This window comes from Colossoma macropomum, unplaced genomic scaffold (genome assembly GCF_904425465.1).
Source record: "Colossoma macropomum unplaced genomic scaffold, Colossoma_macropomum, whole genome shotgun sequence".
Classification (NCBI taxonomy): Eukaryota; Metazoa; Chordata; class Actinopteri; order Characiformes; family Serrasalmidae; genus Colossoma; species Colossoma macropomum.
The window spans coordinates 42,966,854-42,990,925 of record NW_023494785.1 but is presented as its reverse complement, the minus strand read 5'-3'; the positions used below and the strand labels follow the sequence as shown (position 1 = coordinate 42,990,925).

At 40.3% G+C, this 24,072-nt stretch overlaps 1 protein-coding gene across 4 annotated transcripts; it reads left to right on the top strand.

The window, feature by feature from the left end:
* Positions 1–1,543: 1,543 nt before the first annotated feature.
* On the top strand, positions 1,544–14,240 carry LOC118824961 (transcription factor Sp2). Of its 4 annotated transcripts, none has more exons than XM_036595457.1 (2): positions 1,544–1,651; positions 8,219–14,240. In XM_036595457.1, the coding sequence occupies exon 2, from the start codon at positions 8,538–8,540 to the stop codon at positions 11,049–11,051; it is 2,514 nt and encodes an 837-aa protein (XP_036451350.1). In that variant the 5' UTR covers positions 1,544–1,651; positions 8,219–8,537; the 3' UTR covers positions 11,052–14,240. The 4 variants fall into 4 exon arrangements, with proteins under 4 accessions (XP_036451350.1, XP_036451358.1, XP_036451374.1 ...); XM_036595465.1 differs by lacking the exon at positions 1,544–1,651 and adding an exon at positions 1,673–1,709; XM_036595481.1 differs by lacking the exon at positions 1,544–1,651 and adding an exon at positions 2,080–2,214.
* Positions 14,241–24,072: the final 9,832 nt, after the last annotated feature.

Sequence of the window (24,072 nt, the reverse complement as noted above, 5' to 3'; positions counted from 1 at the left end):
CTGGGAGGAATTTTGGTTGTACTGGGAGGGGTTTAGGTTGTACTGGAAGGAGTATCGGTTCTACTGAGAGGGGTTTCAGTTGTACCTGGAGGGCTTTCTGTTGTACTGGGATGAGTTTTGGTTGTACTGGGAGAAGTTTTGGTCATACTGGGAGGGGTTTTGGTTGTACTGGGAGGAGTTTTGGTTTTCCTTGGAGGAGTTTTGGTTGTCCTGGGAGAAGTCTCGGTTGTACTAGGAGGAATTTCAGTTATACTGGGAGGAGTTTCGGTTGCACTAAGATTGGTTTCAGTTGTACTGGGAGGAGTTTTGATTGTACTGGGAGGAGTTTTGGTTGTATTGGGAGGAGTTCTGTTTGTACTGGGAGGGGTTTTGGTTAAACTGGGAGGGGTTTCAGTTGTACTGGGAGGAGCTTCAGTTGTACTGGGAGGAGTTAGGTTGTACTGGGAGGTGTTTTGGTTGTTCTGGGAGGAATTTTGGTTGTACTGGAAGGTGTATCGGTTCTACTGAGAGGGGTTTCAGTTGTACTTGGAGGGCTTTCTGTTGTACTGGGAGGACTTTTGGTTGTCCTGGGAGAAGTCTCGGTTGTACTAGGAGGAATTTCAGTTATACTGGGAGGAGTTTCGGTTTCACTAAGATTGGTTTCAGTTGTACTGGGAGGAGTTTTGGTTGTACTGGGAGGAGTTTTGGCTGTTATATGTGTCTTGGAGAGCCGGATGCGTTTACGCTGCTATAACGTGGCTCAAATGCGTCTCAGTCCACCTCCTGAAGTGGTTTGAGTGATCGGATCTGTACCTGTTTTAAATGCGTCTTTGGTGCGTTTACACTTGTATTGTTATGTGGTCCAGATATAATCCTGATACTTAACATGCATAAAGTGACCAGGTGTAAATTGGGTCCAAGGCTTTGTTCACACAGCAGGTAAAAGTGGCCCAAATCCGATCTTTTTCTCCATATGTGACACAGATGTGTGTCTCTGTGTGTCAGTGTGAACAGATAAACACACTGAAGCAGACATTTTCAGTTCCGATTTGAGACGCTTTCATATGTGGTACTGAAATCCGATACCGTCTGAACAGCCAGATCGGAATTCAAGTGACTTTTACGTGAATCCAACTCGACATTCATCGTAATTTCACACTGCTGAGACTCATAAACATCCCTCATCTTCCTCTCTCTCTCTCTCCCCTTTCACTCTCTCTTCCCCTTTCCCCCTCTCTCTCCCTCCTCTTCCCTCACTATCTCCCTCCCCTTCCCTCTCTTTCCCCTTGCCCTCTCTCTCTCCCTCCCCTTTCCCTCACTCTCTCTCTCTCTCTCCCCCCTCCCTTTCCCTCTCTCTCTCCCCCTCCCCTATCCCTCTTTCTCTCTCTCTCTCCCTCTCCCCCCGCCCCTCCCCCCCCCTCTCCCCCTCCCCTTTCCCTCGTCTCTCTCTCTCTCTCTCTCCCCTCCCTCCCCTTTCCCTCTCTCTCTCTCTCTCCCCCCTCCCCTTTCCCTCTCTCTCTCTCTCTCTCTCTCTTCTCTCTCCCCCTCCCCTTTCCCTCTTTTTCTCTCTCTCTCTGCCCCCCCTTCCCTCTCTCTCTCCGCCCCCTCATTCATTCAGATTTGGTCTTCCGGAAGTGCGCGAGGCTGGGGTTAGGCAGTGCCGTCTCGCGGGGTGAGAACAGTTTCATATTCACTATAATTCAGCCGGAAAGCGGAGAGTGAGAGTGAGAGTGAGTGCTGAGGGGGGCTTTTCGGCGCTGTGTGAGGAACAGGGGGGCGGTCTCAGGAACGCTGTTAGGCTCAGAAACTTAGTGTTAGTGGTCGGTGTGCGAGCCGAGCTCTCCGTCTGTGTGTGTGTGAGAGTGTGTGAGTGTGTGTGTGACCGGCTCGGACCGCGGGTAGGGGAGAAAATGGCCGGCCGCAGGTTCGAGTCCTCGGCGGGTCTGTGTGTTTACCCTCTCCGCTCAGAGCGGTCAGCCTCGGTCCGTCTCCGCGTCTCTCTCCGCGGCTTCACTCTGTCCGGTTAACGAACCACGCGGCTCGGGTCCGACTCGCAGCCTCCGCGCGGTTCCTCCTCCGGTTATTTTCCATAATCGGACCTTCGACTCCGCGTAATGGCGTCCGCGGCGCTGTGTGTGCAGCAGGAGGACATGGCGAGGCGGAGGGCACCGACCGAGGGCTCGTCTCTAACCCCGAGCCGGGCGCGTTCACGAGCCGGATTTAGGAAATACTAGGGTATAAACAGTAAGAGCTAGTTTAGTCGGTTATATCGGTCCGTTTGACCCGTACAGGCTATCTGGGCTTTAGGAAACGGGTCTATAGTAACACTGCAGGACTTTTATCAGATTATTATAGTAAATACAGACATTAGCTTTACTGTAGTTTACTGTATAAGTAGTATATATTACTATAAGACAGAATCACAGGAATATTATTAGATAGGAAATTATTATAGATTATTAAAGAATAATAATACAGCACTATAGACATTACTGTTCACAATATCATTTCATATACATTAGCTTTACTGTAGTTTACTACGTAAATATTAATATATAAGAAGTGAAAATATTATAAATTATTATAGAATAATTCCACTATATAAATAATTGCACTACATAAATATTACTGTTCCTTATATTATTTTTAAAGATCATTTTTTGACTTAGAAATTTACGTTAAACCCGGAGTTGGTGCCGTTTACATTTTCACATTTTAAGAAATAATAATAGATAAAAAGTAAGAGCTAGTTTAGTCGTGTCATATCGTGTCACTGTAACCCATACAGGCTGTCTGTGCTTTATGAAACAGGTCTGTAGTAACACTACAGGACTTTTATGAGAATATTAGAGTAAATACAGACAATAGCTTTACTATAGTTTACTACGTAAGTATTAAATTACAGGAAGTGAAAATATAGATTATTATAGAACAGTTACTCTATATAAATAATTGCACTACATAAATATTACTTTTCCTTATATTATTTTTAAAGATCTTTTTTGACTTAGGAATTTATGGTAAACCTGGAGTTGGGGCCGTTTACATTTTCACATTTTAAGAAATAATAATAAATAAAAAGTAATACTTAGTCTCATCGTGTTATAACGCGTCACTTTAACTCATACAGGCTGTCTGTGCTTTATGAAACGAGTCTAAAGTAACACTACAGGAGTTTTTACAGGACTCTTATACGAATATTATAATAAATATAGACCGTTAGCTTTACTATATTTACTACACAAGAACTATAAATTACCATAAGACAGTACTACAGTAATGTTATTGGAAATTAAATATTGTAGGTCATTATATAATAAATATACAGCACTATAGAAATTATGCTGTTCCTTATATTATTTCTAAAGAATTTGTTAAACCTGGAGTCGGGACTGTTGACATTTTCACATTTTAGGAAATAATAGTGAATAAAAAGTAAGAGCTAGTTTAGTTGTGTAGCATCACATCATTGTAACCCTATAGTATCTATAGTAACACTACAGGACTCTTATGAGAATATTATAGTAAATACAGACATTAGCTTTACTATAGTTTACTACATATGTGTGTGTGTGTGTGTGTGTATATATATATATATATATATATATATATATGTATAAAATATGAGGAACAGTACGATTTCTATAGTGCTGGGTGATAATATTATATATCACCCAGCACTATAGAAATCCTACTGTTCCTCATATTATTTCTAAAGATCAACCATAAAGGCTGTATGTGCTTTATGAAAAAGATCTATATTAAGACTACAGTATAGACTATAATATAATAGTATAGATTGCTACAGGAATATTATTATAAATGAAAATGTTATAGATCAGTATAGAATAATGGTACAGCACTAGAAATGTTACTATTCCTCATAGGATAGGAATAGGATCGCATAGGATTCCTAATAGGTACATTTCTATAGCTCTGTTTTGACTGAGGGGTTTATCTTAAACCCGGGGTCAGAGCCTTTGACTTTTTCACATTTTAAGAAATAATAATGAATAAAACATAAGATTTAGTTTAGTGTTATAATCGCATCACTTGAACCTGTACAGGCTGTCTGGCCTTTATGAAACAGGTCTGTAGTAACACCACAGGAGTTTATACAGGTCTCATAAGAATATCATAGTAAATACAGACCATTTCTATAATAAACTACAGTAATGGTCTGTATTTACTATGATATTCTTATGAGTCCTGTATAAACTCCTTTTGAAGTGCACGTGCTCTGCGTTTGCAGTATAATGTTGTGAATGTATTATAGATTACTATAAGACAGAACTACTGCAATTTTATTAGAGGTGAAAATTTTATAGATCATTGTAGAATACAATACGCAGCACTATAGAAATATTAGTTACTTATATTATTTCTAAAGATGTTTTTTGACTTAGGAATTATGTTGAACATCTCTTAAAATCTCAGGTTAATTACATACTAAGGCTAATTATTCCGTAACTACAGGGACTTCAGTGCAAACTTGTTGAGCTATTCTTAGGATATAGAAGTGTGTAATTAAACTTTGGGCCTGCTGGTTGGGCGCTGGCCATTTACTACAGTTTACTACACAAATATTATAGATTACTGTAAGACAGTGCTACAGGAATATCACTGGGAATGGAAGTGGAATAGATTCTAATACAATAATTATATAACAGGGTTTGATTTATGTCAGATTCTGAGTTGAAGGCATTGACGTTTTCGCATAAAATTAAAGGGACTGACCTAGTTTTGTCATGTAACATCGCATCACTTGACCCTATACAGGTTACAGTGTCTATAAGAATCCTGACAATTATTATAATTATTTACTATTATTTACAATTATTTATGAACAAGTGTTATAGATCAATACATCACAGAACTACAGGAATATCATACAGGGATTTAAATATTATGGATTATTATAGATGTATTATACATAACTAGCACAGGAATTTTATAGTTTCTAATGTGGTAATTACCTGTAGTATTACTCTATATCTTTTTGATTTATGGATTAAGAGTTCATGTCATATTTTTAGGGGAATAATAGATACTAGTGAAAAAGAAGAAGTGGGCCTAGTTTTGTGTAACCTATAGATTACTACACAATACCACACAAGTATTATAGATTACTATAAGTACTACATATACTGGAATAGAATAGAAATTGATAATGGTGCTGCATTAATAAAGCTATACATTTGGACTAGGGCACTACAGGCCAACTCACAAGCATGGATGACTAGAGTTTGATGAAGATTCATAAGCCAAATATGAACAAAACGTTTTATTATGGAAAAGCACAAATGTTGAAAAGCTTGAAATTTGGTGGATGAGTGTAGTAGCTACAGTAACACTATAAGAAATGATAAGATACCTATAAGGATGTATAGTATTTATATAATAGTCAGTATACTGCAGTAAACTATAGCAATTTTCTGAATTTTTCTGCCTGAAAAGAAAAGGTTGTCTGCATGTTTTGAGACTGAATGATGAATGTTTGTGCCCATTAATTATTATAATATTTTAATCTCATGGCATTCAGATCTTAGTTCATGTTTTACGCAGCCCAAATGTTTTATAGTTTTTTCATGTTTTTCATAGTTGACTGCCCTGAGATGTGGTGTGACTTGGCAGCTCCATGATGGCTCTGGAATAGAAAACTGGCATCACTCACTGGGGCGAAATGCTTAATAACACGGTCAAAAATCATTCTCACCGGCAGCGCAGCAGGAAATGCTCAACTGCCCGAAGTTATGCACTTTTTCATTTCTCACCAGGCGACACGTTTGAAGCATGAAACGAGTATTAGTGTCAAATCACTGGGTCACGACCCCAACTGGCACTGATCGGTCACTATATTAGGAGTCACACAGTGATCGTGATGTCAGAGTTATTGTTTTTTTTGTCAGAATGTTCTTTGAAAGGGAGAAGAACAGCACAGGCAGAGCTGTTTTGTATTCAGGGGTTCCTTTTAGCTCTTGACTGTGTTGTTGATAGGTGTTAAAAGGTTATTTGAATCAAGAGCAAAAGCAGAATCTGAATCTCTTCAACATTTAGCTAAACGGCTGATGATATAATTACCTTGTCACTGGAATGTGTTCCAGGCCTCTCAAGAAATATCTACATGTGTGATAGTTTTTACATGTGTGCCTAGACTGCAGGATGTTAATAGACTACCAATACCATGTCTTGATCTAATGATATTAGTCCGATTTTATACGCTGTTAAAAGTGAGAGGTCAGCTCAGCTCAAAATGATATAGTAACTGATTACATGGCTTTTCTTGAGTTGACTCAACTTTAGGACACCAGAGTTCACACAACTCAAACTTCTTAGTTGAGTCAAAAATTCTCTAATTTTTTAGTTCTGCGTCTCAGTTTGGTAAATAAAATGAGCTTGTTTTATATACTCAACTTCCTCACTAGTCAGGACTCTCTGCATCACACAATCCTGATGGACATTTTTCCTTTTGGGTACACACTTATGGATGGCTGTGGCATTGCTGGGGCTTAAACTCACAACCTCCTGTTGGGTTGATGGCTTAGTCCACTGCACTCCTCAGGAAAACATGAATCCGCTCAGATTTTGTATCTACAGATGTTTAAAATACTGGAGAAAATATTTGTTGTTTTAACTTTAAAGCAAGGCAACGTTAATGTGGTGCAACTGTGTCATAACTCATCCCAACAGCAGGAGAGAAAACATGCCAGATGGGACTGTGTGATAGAAGGAGCACCAACTAGTGGGGAAATTGAGTAAAAAAAGGCAAATTAAGTTTTGTTTATCTAACCAAGATGCAGACCTAGAAACAGTAGCTGGGAGAATTTTTGACTCAACTAAGAAGTTTGAGTTTTGTGAACTCTGGTGTCCTCAAGTTAAGTCACCTCAAGAAAAGCAGTGTAATCAGTTACTATATCATTTTAAGTTGAGCAGATTTCTCATTTTTTACAATGTACACATACTGTTGTATTGCATGTTTGGATGACTTCTGACGTCGAAAGACACTTTGTCCTGGTAGACGATGTCAGTTTTCTGTTCCTAAGCTACTGAGAGAGCCCCACCTGATCCCTCAAGGTTGGAGTTTTTAAGTGTTTGGGATGCTCCAAACATTACCGTGATGGAATTTCAGGCAAACCATCAAAATGAAAAAGGATATAATCTATCAGAGCACTGATGCCTTTCAGCCTACAGAGTGGGGCCCTTATAACTTCACACAAATAGTTTGTCAGTGTTTGTCAAGGGTTGTGAATCACTGTGGGAGCGTAGATGCTCTTTGTCTAGAAATTAGGTTTGCATGATCAGAATCAGTCAGGATCAGTTATCAGATCGATTTTCTCTCCTAACATGCAGTTGCCCAGTTTATTTTTATTTTGGCCAATCTATGTTTTGACTTTATTATGTAAATATTTTGAAGTGCACATGCTCTGTGTTTGCAGTATAATGTTGTGAATTAATACACAGTTTCATGCATGAGTTTGAACATGTTTTGTTGATTTTCTAAGTGAAAATAAGTTAAAACATCCTCTACAAAGAACACACTAAAATGTGCATGATTTTATTGGAAGTTGAGTTTATTGGAAAAAAAATGTAACAACAAATATAAAATGTGTCATCACCCCATTTTATGTTTTATTTTTTCCTGAATATGTTACATTTAGTAAATAGACAGTGTACATATATATATATATATATATATATATATATATATAAACACAACTAACCAAAGCTTTTTATGGCAATTTTGATTTCTTTATAGTCAAATTGGCCAGTTTTTGTTAGGCAACAGTGCAACAGAAACAAAACAGTAGCATTTTTTATTTGCTTTTTACCCAAAGAGCACACTTTGCATGCCAAATGAACACATTGATCTTAATTGTAAATGATTTCTGTTCAGGCTGATCCCGATTGTGCTCTCCTATAATTAATTATTGTATTAGAACGTCCCATGCTTTGTTCTTTGTTTCTACAATTTGTGCGAAAAACACACAAGTAAAAACAATGCAGCAAGGGTGCTGTGGAAGAATTGAGCTTTGCATGAATTAAAAAAAATAGATATTTAAATGGACAAAATGGGTAAAAGGACTATCTTTCATTTTTATTTCTTTTATAATTCAATAAAACTTGTCCTCTGGTCAATTTGGCTGTAAAGGAATCAGAATCAGTGCAGCCCCTACTAGGAATCTGTATCACGTTTGTCCTGTGCAAATACTGAATACAGAATTCTGCACTCTTTTTCCAGATTAATGCTCCGACCAATGGCTGTGACGGTACCATGGATGGACACCATCTGCCCCATCAAAACAGGAAATGTTTCTCTTTGCATGGTTTGTACAAGAGGCTTTGGAGGAAATGCTTTAGAAGTTTCTCAGGTAGCAATAAACTGACTACTTCAGCAAGTATTGAGTGACGTCATCGCTCCTCCTCTGGTGAGATAACAACTGAAGTTAGGACACTCATGGTTCAAACATCAGAGGAGATTGTCAGGACCTTCTCACCCACGCACCAATCAAAGAGAGTGATCTTGGCTCCATCACAGAAAATCACGAGTTAAATTCTTAATGGAATTTGAATCTGAAGACCAAATACTCCAAAATATTCCCTCCGTCTCAGGGGTATCTCAACAGCACGATGAAGTAAGCACTGACAATAGAGAAAGTGACGGCAAGAAGAGATCACCAAGGCATTCCGTTTCAGACAAGAATCCTGTTCAGTCAAATCAGGCTGTCACAAATGGTGTCACCACTCCAGAAACCAAAACAGACACTGTGCAAACAGTTTTGCCATTGACACCCAATATCATGCCTGCAGAAGTGAATGAACCAATAACCAAAGTGATACATTTAAATTCTAACCTCGTATCCAGCGATTTACTAGTAATGAAAGTTCAGCGACAATCCCCTCATTCTGTTTGTAGCAAAGAATTTGATGAAGGACTTAGTCACGTTACCAAAGAGGAGGTGAAGATACAGGACTTTGCTAACATTGTTGACTCTGATGATATTACTCATGGAAGAAGTAAAAACTGTGAGGCTCTGGAAAAAACTAGAGACTGTCCAAAGAAAGAAAGACCAGAATGCAGTCAAGATTGCGACCAAGCTGCCTGTAAAACTCAAATTATATTTTATGAAAGACAGGAGGGATTTGATGCAGCAATTCCTGAAGCCATGACTTGTGCTAAAGACATCCCAGTGCAGGAAAAGGCGTTGGATTTAAGCCTGCCAAAAAAGAAGGCCAGGGATAACAAAGAGAAATGTAAATGGGTTCTAGATTCTGGATACGAGGGTTCGTTATTGATGGAGGTAGATGAGATTGAGGATGATACTCAACACGTAGAAGTAGATGAGGATGATGAGGAGTGCTGGTTTACCTTGAGAAATGATGATCCAAACAATTTTCTCCTAGAAAATTGGGATCAGCATTCTGTTTCTCATATAGCCATACCGTCTCCCCCTTGCACCAGCTTTTCGTCTCTTGATCCAAAGGACACACTTCTCATAGACGACCAAGGCATCCCCTACACTCTCACTCCAGATGGTCAGAAAGTCCCTCAGATAGATCCTTCCAAAATGCCGAAGGTTCCCTCAGAGGAGATCAGTACTGGATTTGCGCAGATTGAGGATGAGGCAACTGCATCCTCCCAAGATTCTGACACTGCCCAAGAGTTGTCTCTTCCAGGCACTTGTCTTGATCTTTCAATAGAAACCCAACAAGATACCGTAAGGACTGAGAAGAAATCTCCCCTTGACTCTACTGATGAGGCCAAGTCAGCAGCCTTACCGACCATATCAAGCTTGCCTTCGCTTCCTATTCAGATAGTGGCTAGTAACACTGGATCAAACACTCCCATCCTCCTTCTTCCTCAGTCTCAACTTCAGACACTTTCATCGTCAGCAACTAAAACAAATCCAGGAGTCATGGCTTTGACACTACCTTTGGCTCTTGCCCAGAACACTCAGTCTTCCCCTGTCTTTCTTCTCCTTTCATCTCCCCAAGTATCCGGTGGAATTCAGTCTTCTACATTATCAGAGCAACTTTCTCAAATTTCCTCCACATTACCTGTTGCACTTCCCACACTTGGCCTTAAACCAGAACCAGTCTCCTGTACTACTAATACAGACGTCTCAGGACAAAATAAGCCCTGTAATTCTTCTTCTGCCCCTACCTCACCCACTGCCTCCTCAAGCACTTCGTCAGCGACATCTAGGAGTCCCGCTAAACAAATGAAAACTGAGGCATGCTCTGACACACCCACTTCTTTTCAGGAAGCACTACTCAGATTAGCGGTATCTGCCGTACAAAAAGCAGAAAAACAACCTAAATCCAGTGAGACACCTTCAGTCGTTACACCCTCAACTGAAGCAACACAGTCAGCGTCCCCATCAGCAACTCATGCTCCAGAGGAACAAGTCTTGTCGCCAGTCTCTGAGCCAGCTTCCATCCCGGCGGACCAAACGGACTCTTTATTAAGCTCCACCTCTGCTGACGGCCTTCCATCACTGTCCTCCACTTCACCTCTTCGTCCATCGTCACCCATATTTCCCACCAACCATCCCAAGAACCAGGATTCGCAGGCATTAGGCCCACGTCGCATTCTTTACTGCCAGTATTGCCCGCGGGTTTTCTACTACCTCTCGGACCTCGAACGCCACTCCATCACGCACTCCCAGAGCAAGCCACACGTTTGCCAGCTGTGTGGCAAAGCCTTCAAACGCTCAAGCCATCTGGAGAGGCACAAGCATATCCACACGGGTCAGCGGAACTTCGTGTGCCAGCTTTGCCCACGGCGTTTCCGAGAGGCAGCGGAGCTGACAAGACACCAGCGGGTACACACAGGGGAAAAGCCTTTCCAGTGCCTGTTGTGCCACATGCGCTTCGCTGAGCGCAACACTCTACGGCGGCACACCAAGCGCAAGCATCAGGGTCAGCAGCAGGAGGCGATGAGCATGAAAGTAAAGCCAGAGACTGAAGCGGTCTCCCTTATTGGTATTCAGGGGCAGCAGGAAGAGAATGCAGAGTGGTACAGCTCTACAATGACTGAGATGGACTCTGACAATGACACGGGAGGAGAATGAACATTTAAAAATATCCATAAGACTTCTTTAATTTATTTAAACAAAACAATCAAAGTTGCACAATGTTCCCCACACATCAAATATGGTCATTCAGTCAAGACACGTTTGGTGACCAAAGTTTGCTGCTTTTGTTTTGCGTTGAAGCTACGACAAAAGTGTGCCTCATAGCGCAAAAGAGTAGTACCAGCCAAACATTTTGACAGTAAATGAAAGAAGAGGTGATGATGTATAATTAGGGATGCAAATTTTGGCAAATTCTTGTGACCAATAACCAACCGTTATTAGTCGGTTTTTAATCATTAGCTGACAAAACTAAAATCACAGACCGATGAAAACATCAGACACAGCACTGTTTTATGTAAACAAGACTTTAGGCCAGGGGTGTTCAGTCCAGGTCCTGGAGATCTACCAACCTGGAGAGTTCTGATCCAGCACACCTGGCTCAGATGTCCCTGCAGGCCTTTGTTACCTGGATCAGGTATGTTAGATTAGGAATGGGGCTCTGCAGGGTGGTAGATCTCCAGGACCAGGATTGAGTACTCCACTTTAGGCTTTATTGAAGGAAAAAAATGCAGCCTAACATAACAAATGTAATGTAATGTAGTTTACTTACATCTACCACATATTATTAGCCCAAGTGAGCAAACATACATGGCCTCACTGGGGCTAGCTTGAAGTTCATATTTAGCAATCAACATAAAGTCTGTAGCTCACAGCTTTTAAGCTTTTTTGTCATGGTACTGTTTACATAGGCTAACCGTTAGCTAACAAACACATTTGTAGGCTATAGCTTAAGGCTTCACTCAACAAAAAGTCAGTTTAAGTGTACCTTAGCAACGTGTCATGTGGCTAAACATCCTGGTTTAAAATAGTTTAATCTCTGGATTAAGTTGGCCGTCAACTAAGTAGGGCTACCAGAACAAACGGCGCTCCTGCGCCCTCATGCATAGAATTCAAACTCGCCTATTTGTTTATTGGATATTGAATAGTTTCTGACCGAGAACATTTGTCAAACATTTATCTATTTGTCGTTTAACATTTAATCATCAACATACCCTATGTATCTCTTCTGCGAGAGACTCTTCAAACTGCTATGTGTTTCGACCAGACAAAAGCACACCAGCATTACAAGATAGCTATCTCTATAGCGCCCCCTGGTGCACTGCTCAGAATGCAGCTTGCACTTGCCTTGCATAACCAATTGTGTCGTGATGTATTTCAAAATGCAACTACACATGAAACCGTACTTGTTCACATAAGCATGTTTCTGGCCTTAGGCATGCAGTTTACACAGTGATAATGGGGTTATATTTGTTAGCTACATTAGCCTCGTAGCTCCAGTGCAAAAGCACAGAAGCAAATGACATCAGACCCGTCTTCGCTGATTCACTACATTTGGGCTAAAGGGAGAAAATGTGTCAATTTGAATTTCTGTCCAAATTATTGCGTTGAGTGTGGCTTTGTGTGAATTATGCTTGCAGTTTTTGAACTCTTTGTTTTACACATACATTCCTTTGCTGCTTTCACCAGATATACAGCTACTTTCATTCCACTGATCATTAATTTAGTCAATATTGTGGCTGCGTTCTTTTATTTCAATACTGACATTGACTTTATTGCTTTGGAAAAGTATCTTACTTCTTAGATTGGCTTTTTTAAAAGCGTGTATTAGAGCGTATATTTCTTAGCCTGGTAAAACTTTGCTGTGAAGGTAGAGTCATCAGATATATTAAAAGGGAATTTCACTGTTTTTTGATAAAATTACTGCATATTTAATAGATGAGGTGTAAACAAAGTCATTTAGAGTGGTTTGATGCCGAATGGTTACCGTTACATGCTGACTCAGATTTCTCTACAGTGGTGGTGATAGGAACCAGGGGTCACAGTGTCTTCATTAAAGGTGATGGGGATGTGGACTGTGCAACTACACTGTTAGAAAAAACAGGGGTGGTTCCCTAAAGGGTACATCTCAGTACCTTTAGTCAGGGAACATAACTGAACCATAATCCACTGAAATGATATGTTCTAAGCTGTACTGACTCCACACACCCCGTCTCGTCTACAGGCTTTTATTTAACTGTTCTGTTTTAAAACATTCGGTTATGAAAAGGTACAAATACAAACTTTTCACCTGGAAACACTTATTTAAGGTTCACAATCAGACCTTAAAACCACTGTTGTACCTCTGAGGGAACATTTACATCATTTGTACCTCGATTAGTGAAAAATGTGCATGCGCATAACCTTTATTTCTAACAGTGCATCAGGCAGTGAATTCATAACCATTTCACGTAATAACTTTCTGTGAGGGAGCTCTCAGAGGTGGACGTCTGGTTCCTATCACCACCAGAACCGAGCGTTTCACATCAAACCACTTTGAACGACTTTTATTGAATTATGCAGCATTTTTTTGATTGGTGCAATTCCCCTTTAACTCAGTAGAGTTGTGAAATTAAAAAAAAAAACTTCCTCATAAACATTTATTCTGGCATAAAAGACTAAAAAGTAAAGATAATGCATCCAGACACCTTCAAATATCTAGAGAGAGAAAGAATAGAGGGGGGTTTATTTTTGTTTTTTCTATTTATTAACTGTGAGCAAATTGTAAAGATATGTTTTATTACCCTTGTGCCTTGAATTATTGTTTCATCATTTTCACGGAGAAGAAAGAATCACTTTGCCTTTGCTTTTATTTTTTTCAGAAATAATGTGCACTGTGGAGCTGGAGCGTTAAGTAATGAGAGTAATTCTAGTGTGCTGTGTTCTCTGAGGTCATCCTTATTGCTTTGAAACTGCTGCTGTGCAATGTTATAATTGAAATGAAAGGGTTCTCGATATCATTGATGTTGACAGAATCCCTCACTGACTGCTCACTTCAGGTCGCGTGTGGTGTGATTGACGCGCCGAGCGTAATTAGCATCGGCAGGATTTGCTGTGTGCATAGGCGGAGTGTTTGATCCCCGAGTTTGATTTTCATTGCTTCACTTGAGCGAGACTGGAGAGAAGTGCACAATCTGCAGAGTAAATATATTGTACTAATATATTAATATATTCCCTGTAAATAACAAAAGATCACCCTGGGCCTGATCGCCTAAGGTTAATTTGAACTCTCTATAGCTTGTATTTCAGATTTAATTAGGAATCTGAATATTTGCACACTGTAATTAAAGCTTGCTTGCTGACCCCTTCTCCCTTTACTCCGACGGTTCCCATGCTCAATTATCCAGGCAATTTACCCCGCTTTAGCCTCACTGGACCGCAAATATTGAAAGCATGGGGAGCTTAGGCCGGGCCGCTCAGAAATATCACTTAAACGGCTCTTATTTGGTTCGCACCCGTGTGCCGTCCCCTCATTTTATATTCAAATGGATTCGGATCGGCTTTATTTACTCAACTCATTTCACAGTAGACTTGCCACAGACCACAGAGTCATTCAGCTCGACTTGGGTCTTCATTACGGCGGAGCGCGGAATGCTATGTAATGGTATGTAATTGTCGAGGGATGTCATGTGCCGTAGAGCTATAATCATCATTCTGAAAAGAAGGCCTGAATTTGCACTCTTTAAATGTGACGCAGGAAAAAATATACTCTATTCACAGCTCATGATAACACCAATCACACACCTCACAAACCACAACATACACCGATCAGGCATAACATTATGACCACCTCCTTGTTTCTACACTCATTGTCCATTTTATCAGCTCCACTGGCTATATAGGTGCACTTTGTAGTTCTACAGTTACAGACTGTAGTCCATCTGTTTCTCTGCATACTTTGTTAGCTCCATTTTACCCTGTTCTTCAGTGGTCAGGACCCCCATGGACCCTCACAGAGCAGGTAGTATTTGGGTGGTGGGTCATTCTCAGCACTGCAGTAACACTGACGTGGTGGTGGTGTGTTAGTGTGTGTTGTGCGAGTGGATCAGACACAGCAGTCGCTGCTGGAGTTTTTAAACACTGTGTCCACTCACTGTCCACTCTATTAGACACTCCTACCTTGTCAGTCCACCTTGTAGATGTAAAGTCAAAGACGATAGCTCATCTGCTGCTGTACAGTTTGTGTTGGTCATCCTCTAGTCCTTCATCAGTGGTCACGGGATGCTGCCCACAGGATGCTGTTGGCTGGATATTTTTGGTTGGTGGACTATTCTCAGTCCAGCAGTGACACTGAGGTGTTTAAAAATTCCAGCAGCACTGCTGTGTCTGATCCACTCAGACCAGCGCAACACACACTAACACACCACCACCACGTCAGTGTTACTGCAGTGCTGAGAATGACCCACCACCCAAATAGTACCTGCTCTGTGAGGGTCCATGGGGGTCCTGACCACTGAAGAACAGGGTAAAAGGGGGCTAACAAAGTATGCAGAGAAACAGATGGACTACAGTCTGTAACTGTAGAACTACAAAGTGCACCTATATAGTAAGTGGAGCTGATAAAATGGACAATGAGCGTAGAAACAAGGAGGTGCTCATAATGTTATGCCTGATCGGTGTAACTACTGAAATATTACATGGTATAATCTGTCACTCTGACATTCCGGCCTGAAACTAGCGTTTAATATTCAATGTTGTCGTGTTATTCAGCATTGTGTAGCGTAGCATTGTAACATTAAACTCAGCGGTTCGACAGAATTCACTGTTTTTTACTGCATTAGAGAATTTGAGAGAGGAGAATTGCCACTCTGTAAAATCTCTGTTTGTCAAACACTAGAGGGCGCTCCTGAGTGAGTCCAAAATGAATAGATTTATATGGAGCAATATTATAGTTTGTAAATGCTTGATCATTTTTTATAGAAGAATGTATTCATTTCCTGAACACAGAACAGATTTTAACACTGCTGATATATTTTTGAGCGCTTTAAAACTCCAGTTATAGGACTTTATCAAGGCGCCCCAAGTACATTTAACACATCACTCTGCCAATGAGCTGGTCAGCTCACCAACCAGTCAGCACTCAGGAGCAGTAACGCTAACCGGTAATGCCAAACAATCAGCACTTAGTCGCAGTAATGCTATCCAATCAGCACTCAGTAGTAGTAATGCTAACCAATCAGCACTCAGTAGCAGTTATGCCAAACAGTCGACACTCAGTAGCAGTAATGCTAACCAATCAGCACTCAGTAGCAGTAATGCTAACCAATCAGCACTCCATAGCAGTAACACTAACCAGTAATGCTAAACAATCAGCACTCAATAGCAGTAACGCTAACCAGTAATGCTAAACAATCAGCACTCAGTAGCAGTAATGCTATCCAATCAGCACTCAGTAGCAGTAACGCTAACCAGTAATGCTATCCAATCAGCACTCAGTAGCAGTAACACTAACCAGTATTGCTATCCAATCAGCACTCAGTAGCGGTAACGCTAACCAGTAATGCTAAACAATCAGCACTCAGTAGCAGTAATGCTATCCAATCAGCACTCAGTAGCAGTAACGCTAACCAGTAATGCTATCCAATCAGCACTCAGTAGCAGTAACGCTAACCAGTAATGCTAAACAATCAGCACTCAGTAGCAGTAATGCTATCCAATCAGCACTCAGTAGCAGTAACGCTAACCAGTAATGCTATCCAATCAGCACTCAGTAGCAGTAACGCTAACCAGTAATGCTAAACAATCAGCACTCAGTAGCAGTAATGCTATCCAATCAGCACTCAGTAGCAGTAACGCTAACCAGTAATGCTATCCAATCAGCACTCAGTAGCAGTAACGCTAACCAGTAATGCTAAAAAATCAGCACTCAGCACTCATCTGAACTGCCAAATAAACACCATCTATTTATTATTTTACAGGGGTCACTGATTGGGGGTGTGGGAGCTCACTGATAGGTGGTGCTGACAGAAGTGAAAAATCAGAGGCAGAAAAAACCTCAGGAAAACTAAGCATGACAGCGGCCCAGCGTTCAGCTTTCACAGCAGTCACGACTCTGACTCTCAGACATCCTCTAAATGGGCGTTGTTTTAGCGTCAGTTAGCTGGAACCGAACCTGCACTGTGCTGTGTGCTACGTTTGGCCTGCTAACTAAGCTACCGCTAGCTTAGCCAAAATGCTACAGTCCCAAACACCACAGAACAGGTTTGATTTCAGCCTCCTGCTCTCAGACTTCAGTGTTTATCTACACTTTGTGTCAGCAGAGCAGCAGGTAGTCAGAATCAAACCTGCACTGTGGTGTGTGGCACTGCTTTGGTCTGTAGCCTGCTCGCTAAGCTAACGTTAAGCTAACTGATCTGGCTACAGGTCAAAGCACCATAGAATTTCACCTTTTTCTTCCCTCTCAACTGACTCCCTCAGGTTTGAATCTTTATCATCTGAACTTGTTTCGGCACTTTAGTTAGCCAGAATTGAACATGTTCTGTGGTGAGCAGGGCTGAGCTGAGCTAATGCTAGCAACCGTAACTCTGACCTCTTCATTAAACAAAATTATACAACAGTTAGTTCCGGCCCCACAAGCTGATTGGTTGAGAAGCATTCTGACCTAATGGTGGAATAACAACACGTTTTTTTTCAAACACTGTATCACTCCGCTGAGATGCCGTTGCTAAGCAATGACGTTGACAGCCGTAGGAGACGCTCAAGCTCCATTTGATCGTTTTTAGTTCTTACTTTGCCACAAACAGAAAATGGACACTTTTAAGATCACATTTGACCGACAGCTGATTTGGTCAGACTCTGAAGATGAGACGACACTAAATTCCCAAACTGTCATCACCACTGAGTGGGCGGAGCTCGTTACTCTGACGTAGCAACAAGCTGCTCGTTAAGGAACTATAATTTGGTGAAGGAACTGCGAACATTAAAACATATTAAACGCCGCGTTCACAGCCCAGTTTATTAATTTATTACTTTATTTATTTAACTGTTGTATTAAAGCAATAGAACACTCGAGGAGTGTGTTATCGCCAATAACATCACGGCTGTGATGATCTACGGCGACCAAATCACAGCCGTGATGTTATTTCGCGATAACACACTCCCTCACACTCTTCCCTCCTCGTCTTCTACTGCTTAATCGTAAAGAAAACTGATGTTTATTTAGTGCAAAATGGAAGCCAGAGACTAATTTTTTTACCCCTTTAACCAGAGAAAATAACCAAACTAGATAGTCGAGTGGCGACCTTGCTAACTTTTGAACTCCTTATTTGAAGAGTCACTTCTGTCATTTTGACTGATCCACTCTTTCTATTGTAGTGATGATTTCAAGACAGTCAGCACAGTTTCAGTTAGATATTCGACTTCATAACTGTAGCTTTAGCCATCTGACTTCCATTCACACTTGCTAGCTAGCAGGGAAAATAAGAATTACAGTTTACTGATGAAAATCCACCCCAAAGCCGCTCTAGTTCCTCCAAGATGCCTCATCATCATTAGAAGGTGGGTTTTCTTGTCTTTAAACTGGAAAATGTCACTGTTGTAGATGTGAATATGCACGTTTACAATAACAACAACAACAACAATAATAACAATAGTAATATAGGAACACAAGCAAAGTAAAAGATATATAAAAAGAGCAAGGTTATGAAAATGAAATAAATGAAAACAAATAATTATAGATTAGAAATGAAGAGGAACTACAGTTATATGCAAAAGTTTGTGCACCCCTGGTCAAATGATGTTTTGTTGATTTTCTAAGTCACATCCTCTACAGAGACACACTTCTGCACATTTTAATCCAAGATTACCGTTTATTTGCTGAATTTACACATATTGGATGAAAAAAAACCATAAAAGGTGGCCTTTGCAAATGTTTTGGCACACTTTTTATTTTATGGTTTTTTGTTTGTTGGTAAATCTCAGCAAATAAATAGAAAATATGTACAAAAATTTGCAAAAATAGTTTCCTGTAGATGATGTGTTAACTTATTTTCAGTTAGGAAATCAACAAAACATTGTTTGTCTGGGCTGTTAATACTTTTGCATATGAGTGTGTAAGGTAAAAAAAAACAGGTAGCGATGAATAGATTTGTCATTTTGGCTGGAGCGTCCCTGTAAACAAAATGCCTTGATAAAACTGGTATATTAGGTGCAGTTTTGCTCATTCTTAGCGTACAAAGCTGAAATACTGAGGCTTTGATCAGACCATCATCTGAAGTTTGGATGATTTTAAATGTTGTGGATTTTTATTTATTTATTTATTTATTTATTTATTTATTTATTCACTCTTGCCATACATTTTAACAACATACTATTAAAAATAGTATCTGAACTGTTTGTGATGGCTAATACTTTTAGACTTAAGTTACAGTCCTTTAGGAAAGACATTAATACAGAAGTCCGGGGGGCCATGAGCTGTTGCTATAATTTTCTGGATTGTTATCTTGAGATAACAAGATAAGTAACTTGTTATTTCAACATAACAACTTTGTTATCTTGAGATCGCAAGATAATTGACTCGTTATCTCAAAATAACTACCTCATGGTCTCTCTGGACTTCCATACATTAAGTCTCATTCTCCAATATCTTCCAGTTTCTTCTTGAATGTGTAGTTCTCACCTTTGTGCTCTTGAGTGTGTAGATTCTGTTCTTACCTAAGAACAAATCCCACATAAGAAAACACTGGTGAGTCAGAATCTTCATACAAACTGCGTGAGTTTTAAGAAGAAAATTCTTCTTAAGAACGGTTGGAGAATGAGGCCCAATGATTCTATGTAAAACCATGAACACTTAAAGAACCATTTGCATGCTTAATTGGTTCTTTGCACGTTTAAATGGTAGATATAGCATGTATGTGGTTCTATATAGCACCAAAAAGGGAAACCATTTAAGGATGCAAATGGTTCTTTACGTGTTCATGGTTCTATGTAGAATCATTATCTTTACTAAAGAACCTTTGAAGAACCATCTTTTTTAAATGTGTATGTTTGTTGAATGTAGGGATTCATTTGTTCTTGTTGAGCCTGACAGGTGTCGGTGTGCGTGACAGCGCATGCGCACACTCGCCTGAGTGACACCCCAGATGTGCCTTTGGTCTGTGTTCCATTTGGCAGCACCTTCAAAGAGGTGGACGACCCAGCACAAGCACGCTGACAGGGTGCGTATGAGTGTGTGAGTGTGTGTGTGTCAGAGGAGCTTGCTCTGTTTTTTCAGGCTTGACAAAAGGGGAACTCCACCAATTTTCCAAATTTCCTGCATGATTCAGTGTGTGAGATGTAAACAGAGTCATTCAGAGTGGTTTGGTGTGAAATGGTTCAGATGTCTTTACAGTGGTGGTGATAGGAACCAGGGGTCGCCTTGACTACAACACAAATATAGACATTTTATTTACTATCCAGAACCACTAGTGAACCTACACGAGTCTTCTGAGTTCATATGGAATGTTGATGATGGTAAAATAGTGGAAAATCTGAAAATGTCATTTTTCTTTGGGGACTATTTTGCCTCACAATGCCCTGCATGTATCCCTCCAACATGAATTGATTTAAAAAAAACAAAACTTATTAGGTCACAATTCAAATGGTAAACACTGTTTCAGGCCCTAGGCAATATATTCATAGCCATTTTGTGTAATAACCTTCTGTGAGAGAGCTTTTAGAGGCATTAAACCAGGGGTGCGTAAACTTTTGACTGGGGGGCTGGGCGAGTGCAAAGTTCTGTGGTGGGCCGAGGGTGAAAAAGATAAAACAATTTACACATAAAGAATGTACAAATGTTTGAAAATGACTTGTTTAAATGTATTTTACAACCTTACACTATTTTTGTTACTAAAATATTTCAGAAATAATTTAATTAGTTATAAATATTGTAAAATCAATATATAAATTCTAATAAATATTTATTGATAAGTAAAATGCCTCAGAAATGCAGAATTTATTTAGCTATATGTACTATACAATCAACACATAAATGCAAATAAATATTTGTAGATAAGTCAATATTATTATTATTTTTATTATTATTATATAATAAATAAATACATATACATAATAAAATTTTATTTACATAATTTGAACACTTCAGTTACACTTTGCATTGTGTTAAAAGTCAAAATTATCCTATCACAGTTTTATATGTAGGAACTAGACACACACACACACACACATACATACATACACACACACAGTGGCGCAGTGGGTAGCGCTGTCGCCTCACAGCAAGAATGGCCTGGGTTCAATTCCCAGCTGGGCGACCGAGGTCCTTTCTGTGTGGAGTTTGCCTGTTCTCCCCGTGTCTGCGTGGGTTTTCTCCCACAGTCCAAAAACATGCAGTCAGGCTGATTGGACATGCTAAATTACCCCTAGGTGTGTGTGTGACTGTATATGTCTGTCTGTCTGCCCTGTGATGGACTGGCAACCTGTCCAGGGTGTATCCTGCCTTCTGCCCAATGACAGCTGGGATAGGCTCCAGCACCCCACTGCGACCCAGAAGGATAAGCGGTTTAGATGATGTATGTATGTATATGTATACTAGCAGGCCACATATTGGCCAGCCCTCCATCTTCAGACGCCTGGTTCCTATCACTACCTTGTTTTGACTCCATTTCTCATAAGGCATTCTAATGTAATCTTTACCATTTAGCCATTTAGTCTAGTGCCTACAGAAATGGCCTCTGCCAATTGCCAACCTGTCCTCATATGACTAATGACCTTGCTGTAGTGCGCCTGAGCTGTTATAGCATGTCCCCGCCACCAGGGGGCAATGCTGCTCCAGATTTCAGCACATACAGCATTACAAACGCATCATAAAATAACACTCTAACCACATATAATGTATTCTGCACACATTCTACTCGTGAGGCTGATTTATTTTTACCCGGGAAAGTGAATAAATGACATTTCCGACGCTAAGCTGATCACATGCATTTCTGCAACCTCATGTACATACAGATATTTTGACCTTGTTCATGTCTGACTGAATTTAATCAGTGGTTAAGATTTAGATTAAAGTACTGAGTAATAAAGAAACCATCAAACTGAAGCATTTGAGCACGCAGGAGCTTTTCGAGCTGTGCCATCGAGTGACAAATGACACAGCCTGAGTGAAGTGAGAGAGCCAGAGGAGGAGGAAGAGAGGGAGGGCTGAAAAAGAAGGAGTGTAACAGGTGTTAATCAGAAAGGGATTCCCAAAAGGGAGGCATGCATGGAGGCGCTTGACGAGGGAGTGAGAGATTACATCATTTTCCTTTCAATAGGCCTCGGCAGAGTCACGGTTGCGTGTTTGTGTGACTCAGTACAGGAAACAATGTACAGAGTACAGAGCAGAGAGACACTTCAGGCACAGCTGTCGCTCTCGCCATGATCGCCCTGCCCAGAAAGTTTCACTTTGTCTAAACTCTCTGAAAGGATCTCCTCTGGTAGTGGCGCTACGGCCTGTCCCAAAGGTCACACTCACAGTTCTCACAGTAAGTGTCCAAGAGGCTGTTTACACCTTGTATTCACATGCATTTTTGGTGCTGGATCACACTTTATTTCACCTAACCGCATTAACACACCCAGGCCGCATTGAGATCGGATTACGATCAGAGCACTCGAACCACATTCAGGGGAGACGGAGGGGAGCTGGAGCCTATCCCAGCGGTCACTGGGCGGAAGGCAGGATACACCCTGGACAGGTCCCCAGTCCATCACAGGACATACTTGACAGTAGTTTTATTTAATAAAATGATGATGCTATTTAAATTCCATTGTTTCGATTTGGAAAACAAAGGAGTTAAAATCTTGAAACACTCAGTGGAAAATTACCCAATCAGGATTGTTTTCCATGTGGTATCTAGGTAGATACAGCCAAGCTGCTCTCCCATTGGTTAGGACTTCAGGAGCTGAACTGAAAGCCTAACACGTTAGATTAACTGTGACTATGAATAGTCTAGCCAGGTTTTGGTTAGTTGTTAGGAATGGAAAACAGTGGTGGCAGGACTCTTTACAGAAAGAGTCACTGTAAAACAGATACATACAGGCGCAAATCTGGGTTAATATCTGTTACAAGCTTCAAATAAAACTGAAATGTCTGTATTTAATCTAAAACAGCAAAAAAATGTTCATATGTACTGGGGTTATCTGAGCTTAGCACTAACATCTTATAAGAAACCCCATAGGGGTGTTAGCAGAAAATGGCATTATTGTGTTTTTTTCCTAGTTTTTTTCTCAAGTTTTAGTATTCATTAACATTTATGACCTGACCTGATTGACTCTCTCTAATAGTCACTAATTTCTGACAATACAGATGTCTTTTGCTCTTGTGTTTAATCTAGAACTGCCAAAAAATGTTAATGTGCACCAGTTTTAGCTTACAGCCAACATATTATTAGAAATCCAATAGTAATGCAAACAGAAATGAGCATTACCATCATGACCCAATAGTCACAGTTCACCACTGCAGTTACGTTAGCAAAAATGTGTCTGTCGAGTGCTGACCTGCAGGTGAGAGGATAAACAGGGAAGTGCAAGGTGGTCCCCAAACGTGCCTTTCATGCACCTGGGGCTGATGAAAGCATCCAAGCCAAACTTGTCTATTCGTATCATAACTGGGGGACATAAGTAAATGTAAGAAAAACGGAAATGACTCATGATATGTGGTGCTTTTAATGTGGGAAAAGTACAGTCAGATCTAATCTGGTCACACTGGGTGCAGAATGTAAATAGAATCTGGCCAAAGTATGTTACAAAGTAAGATACAATCCGGACACCAAACATGTTAATGTAAGATTTAAACAGACTCCAGGTGCATCACATTTCTCTACCGTGTAAAAGCACAATGCATGAGATCGCACAGAACGCACACTAAATGCACTGTTTCCTGAATAGCACATCAAAGCAGCATTGGGCGAAACATATATATCACAATGCACCACATTTCTGACGCTCTAACATGTTTAATGCATATCGTGAAAGAATATTAACATCGCAATGACGTTTGCAAGATTCTGATACATTCAGAAATGTGTCATAGCGCGCAACGCTAGCAAACCACAAGTGTGGACTCTGAGACAGGCTGTGAACCTCTGACCCCACAATGACTGGACTTATAATTTTTTAGGTAATAATTCAGTGAGTGAAGTCAGACCAGTAGAATTCATTATTT

Coding starts and splice junctions, on each gene's coding strand:
- LOC118824961 (XM_036595457.1), top strand. CDS start 8,538: ATGGAATTTGAATCTGAAGACCAAATACTCCAAAATATTCCCTCCGTC.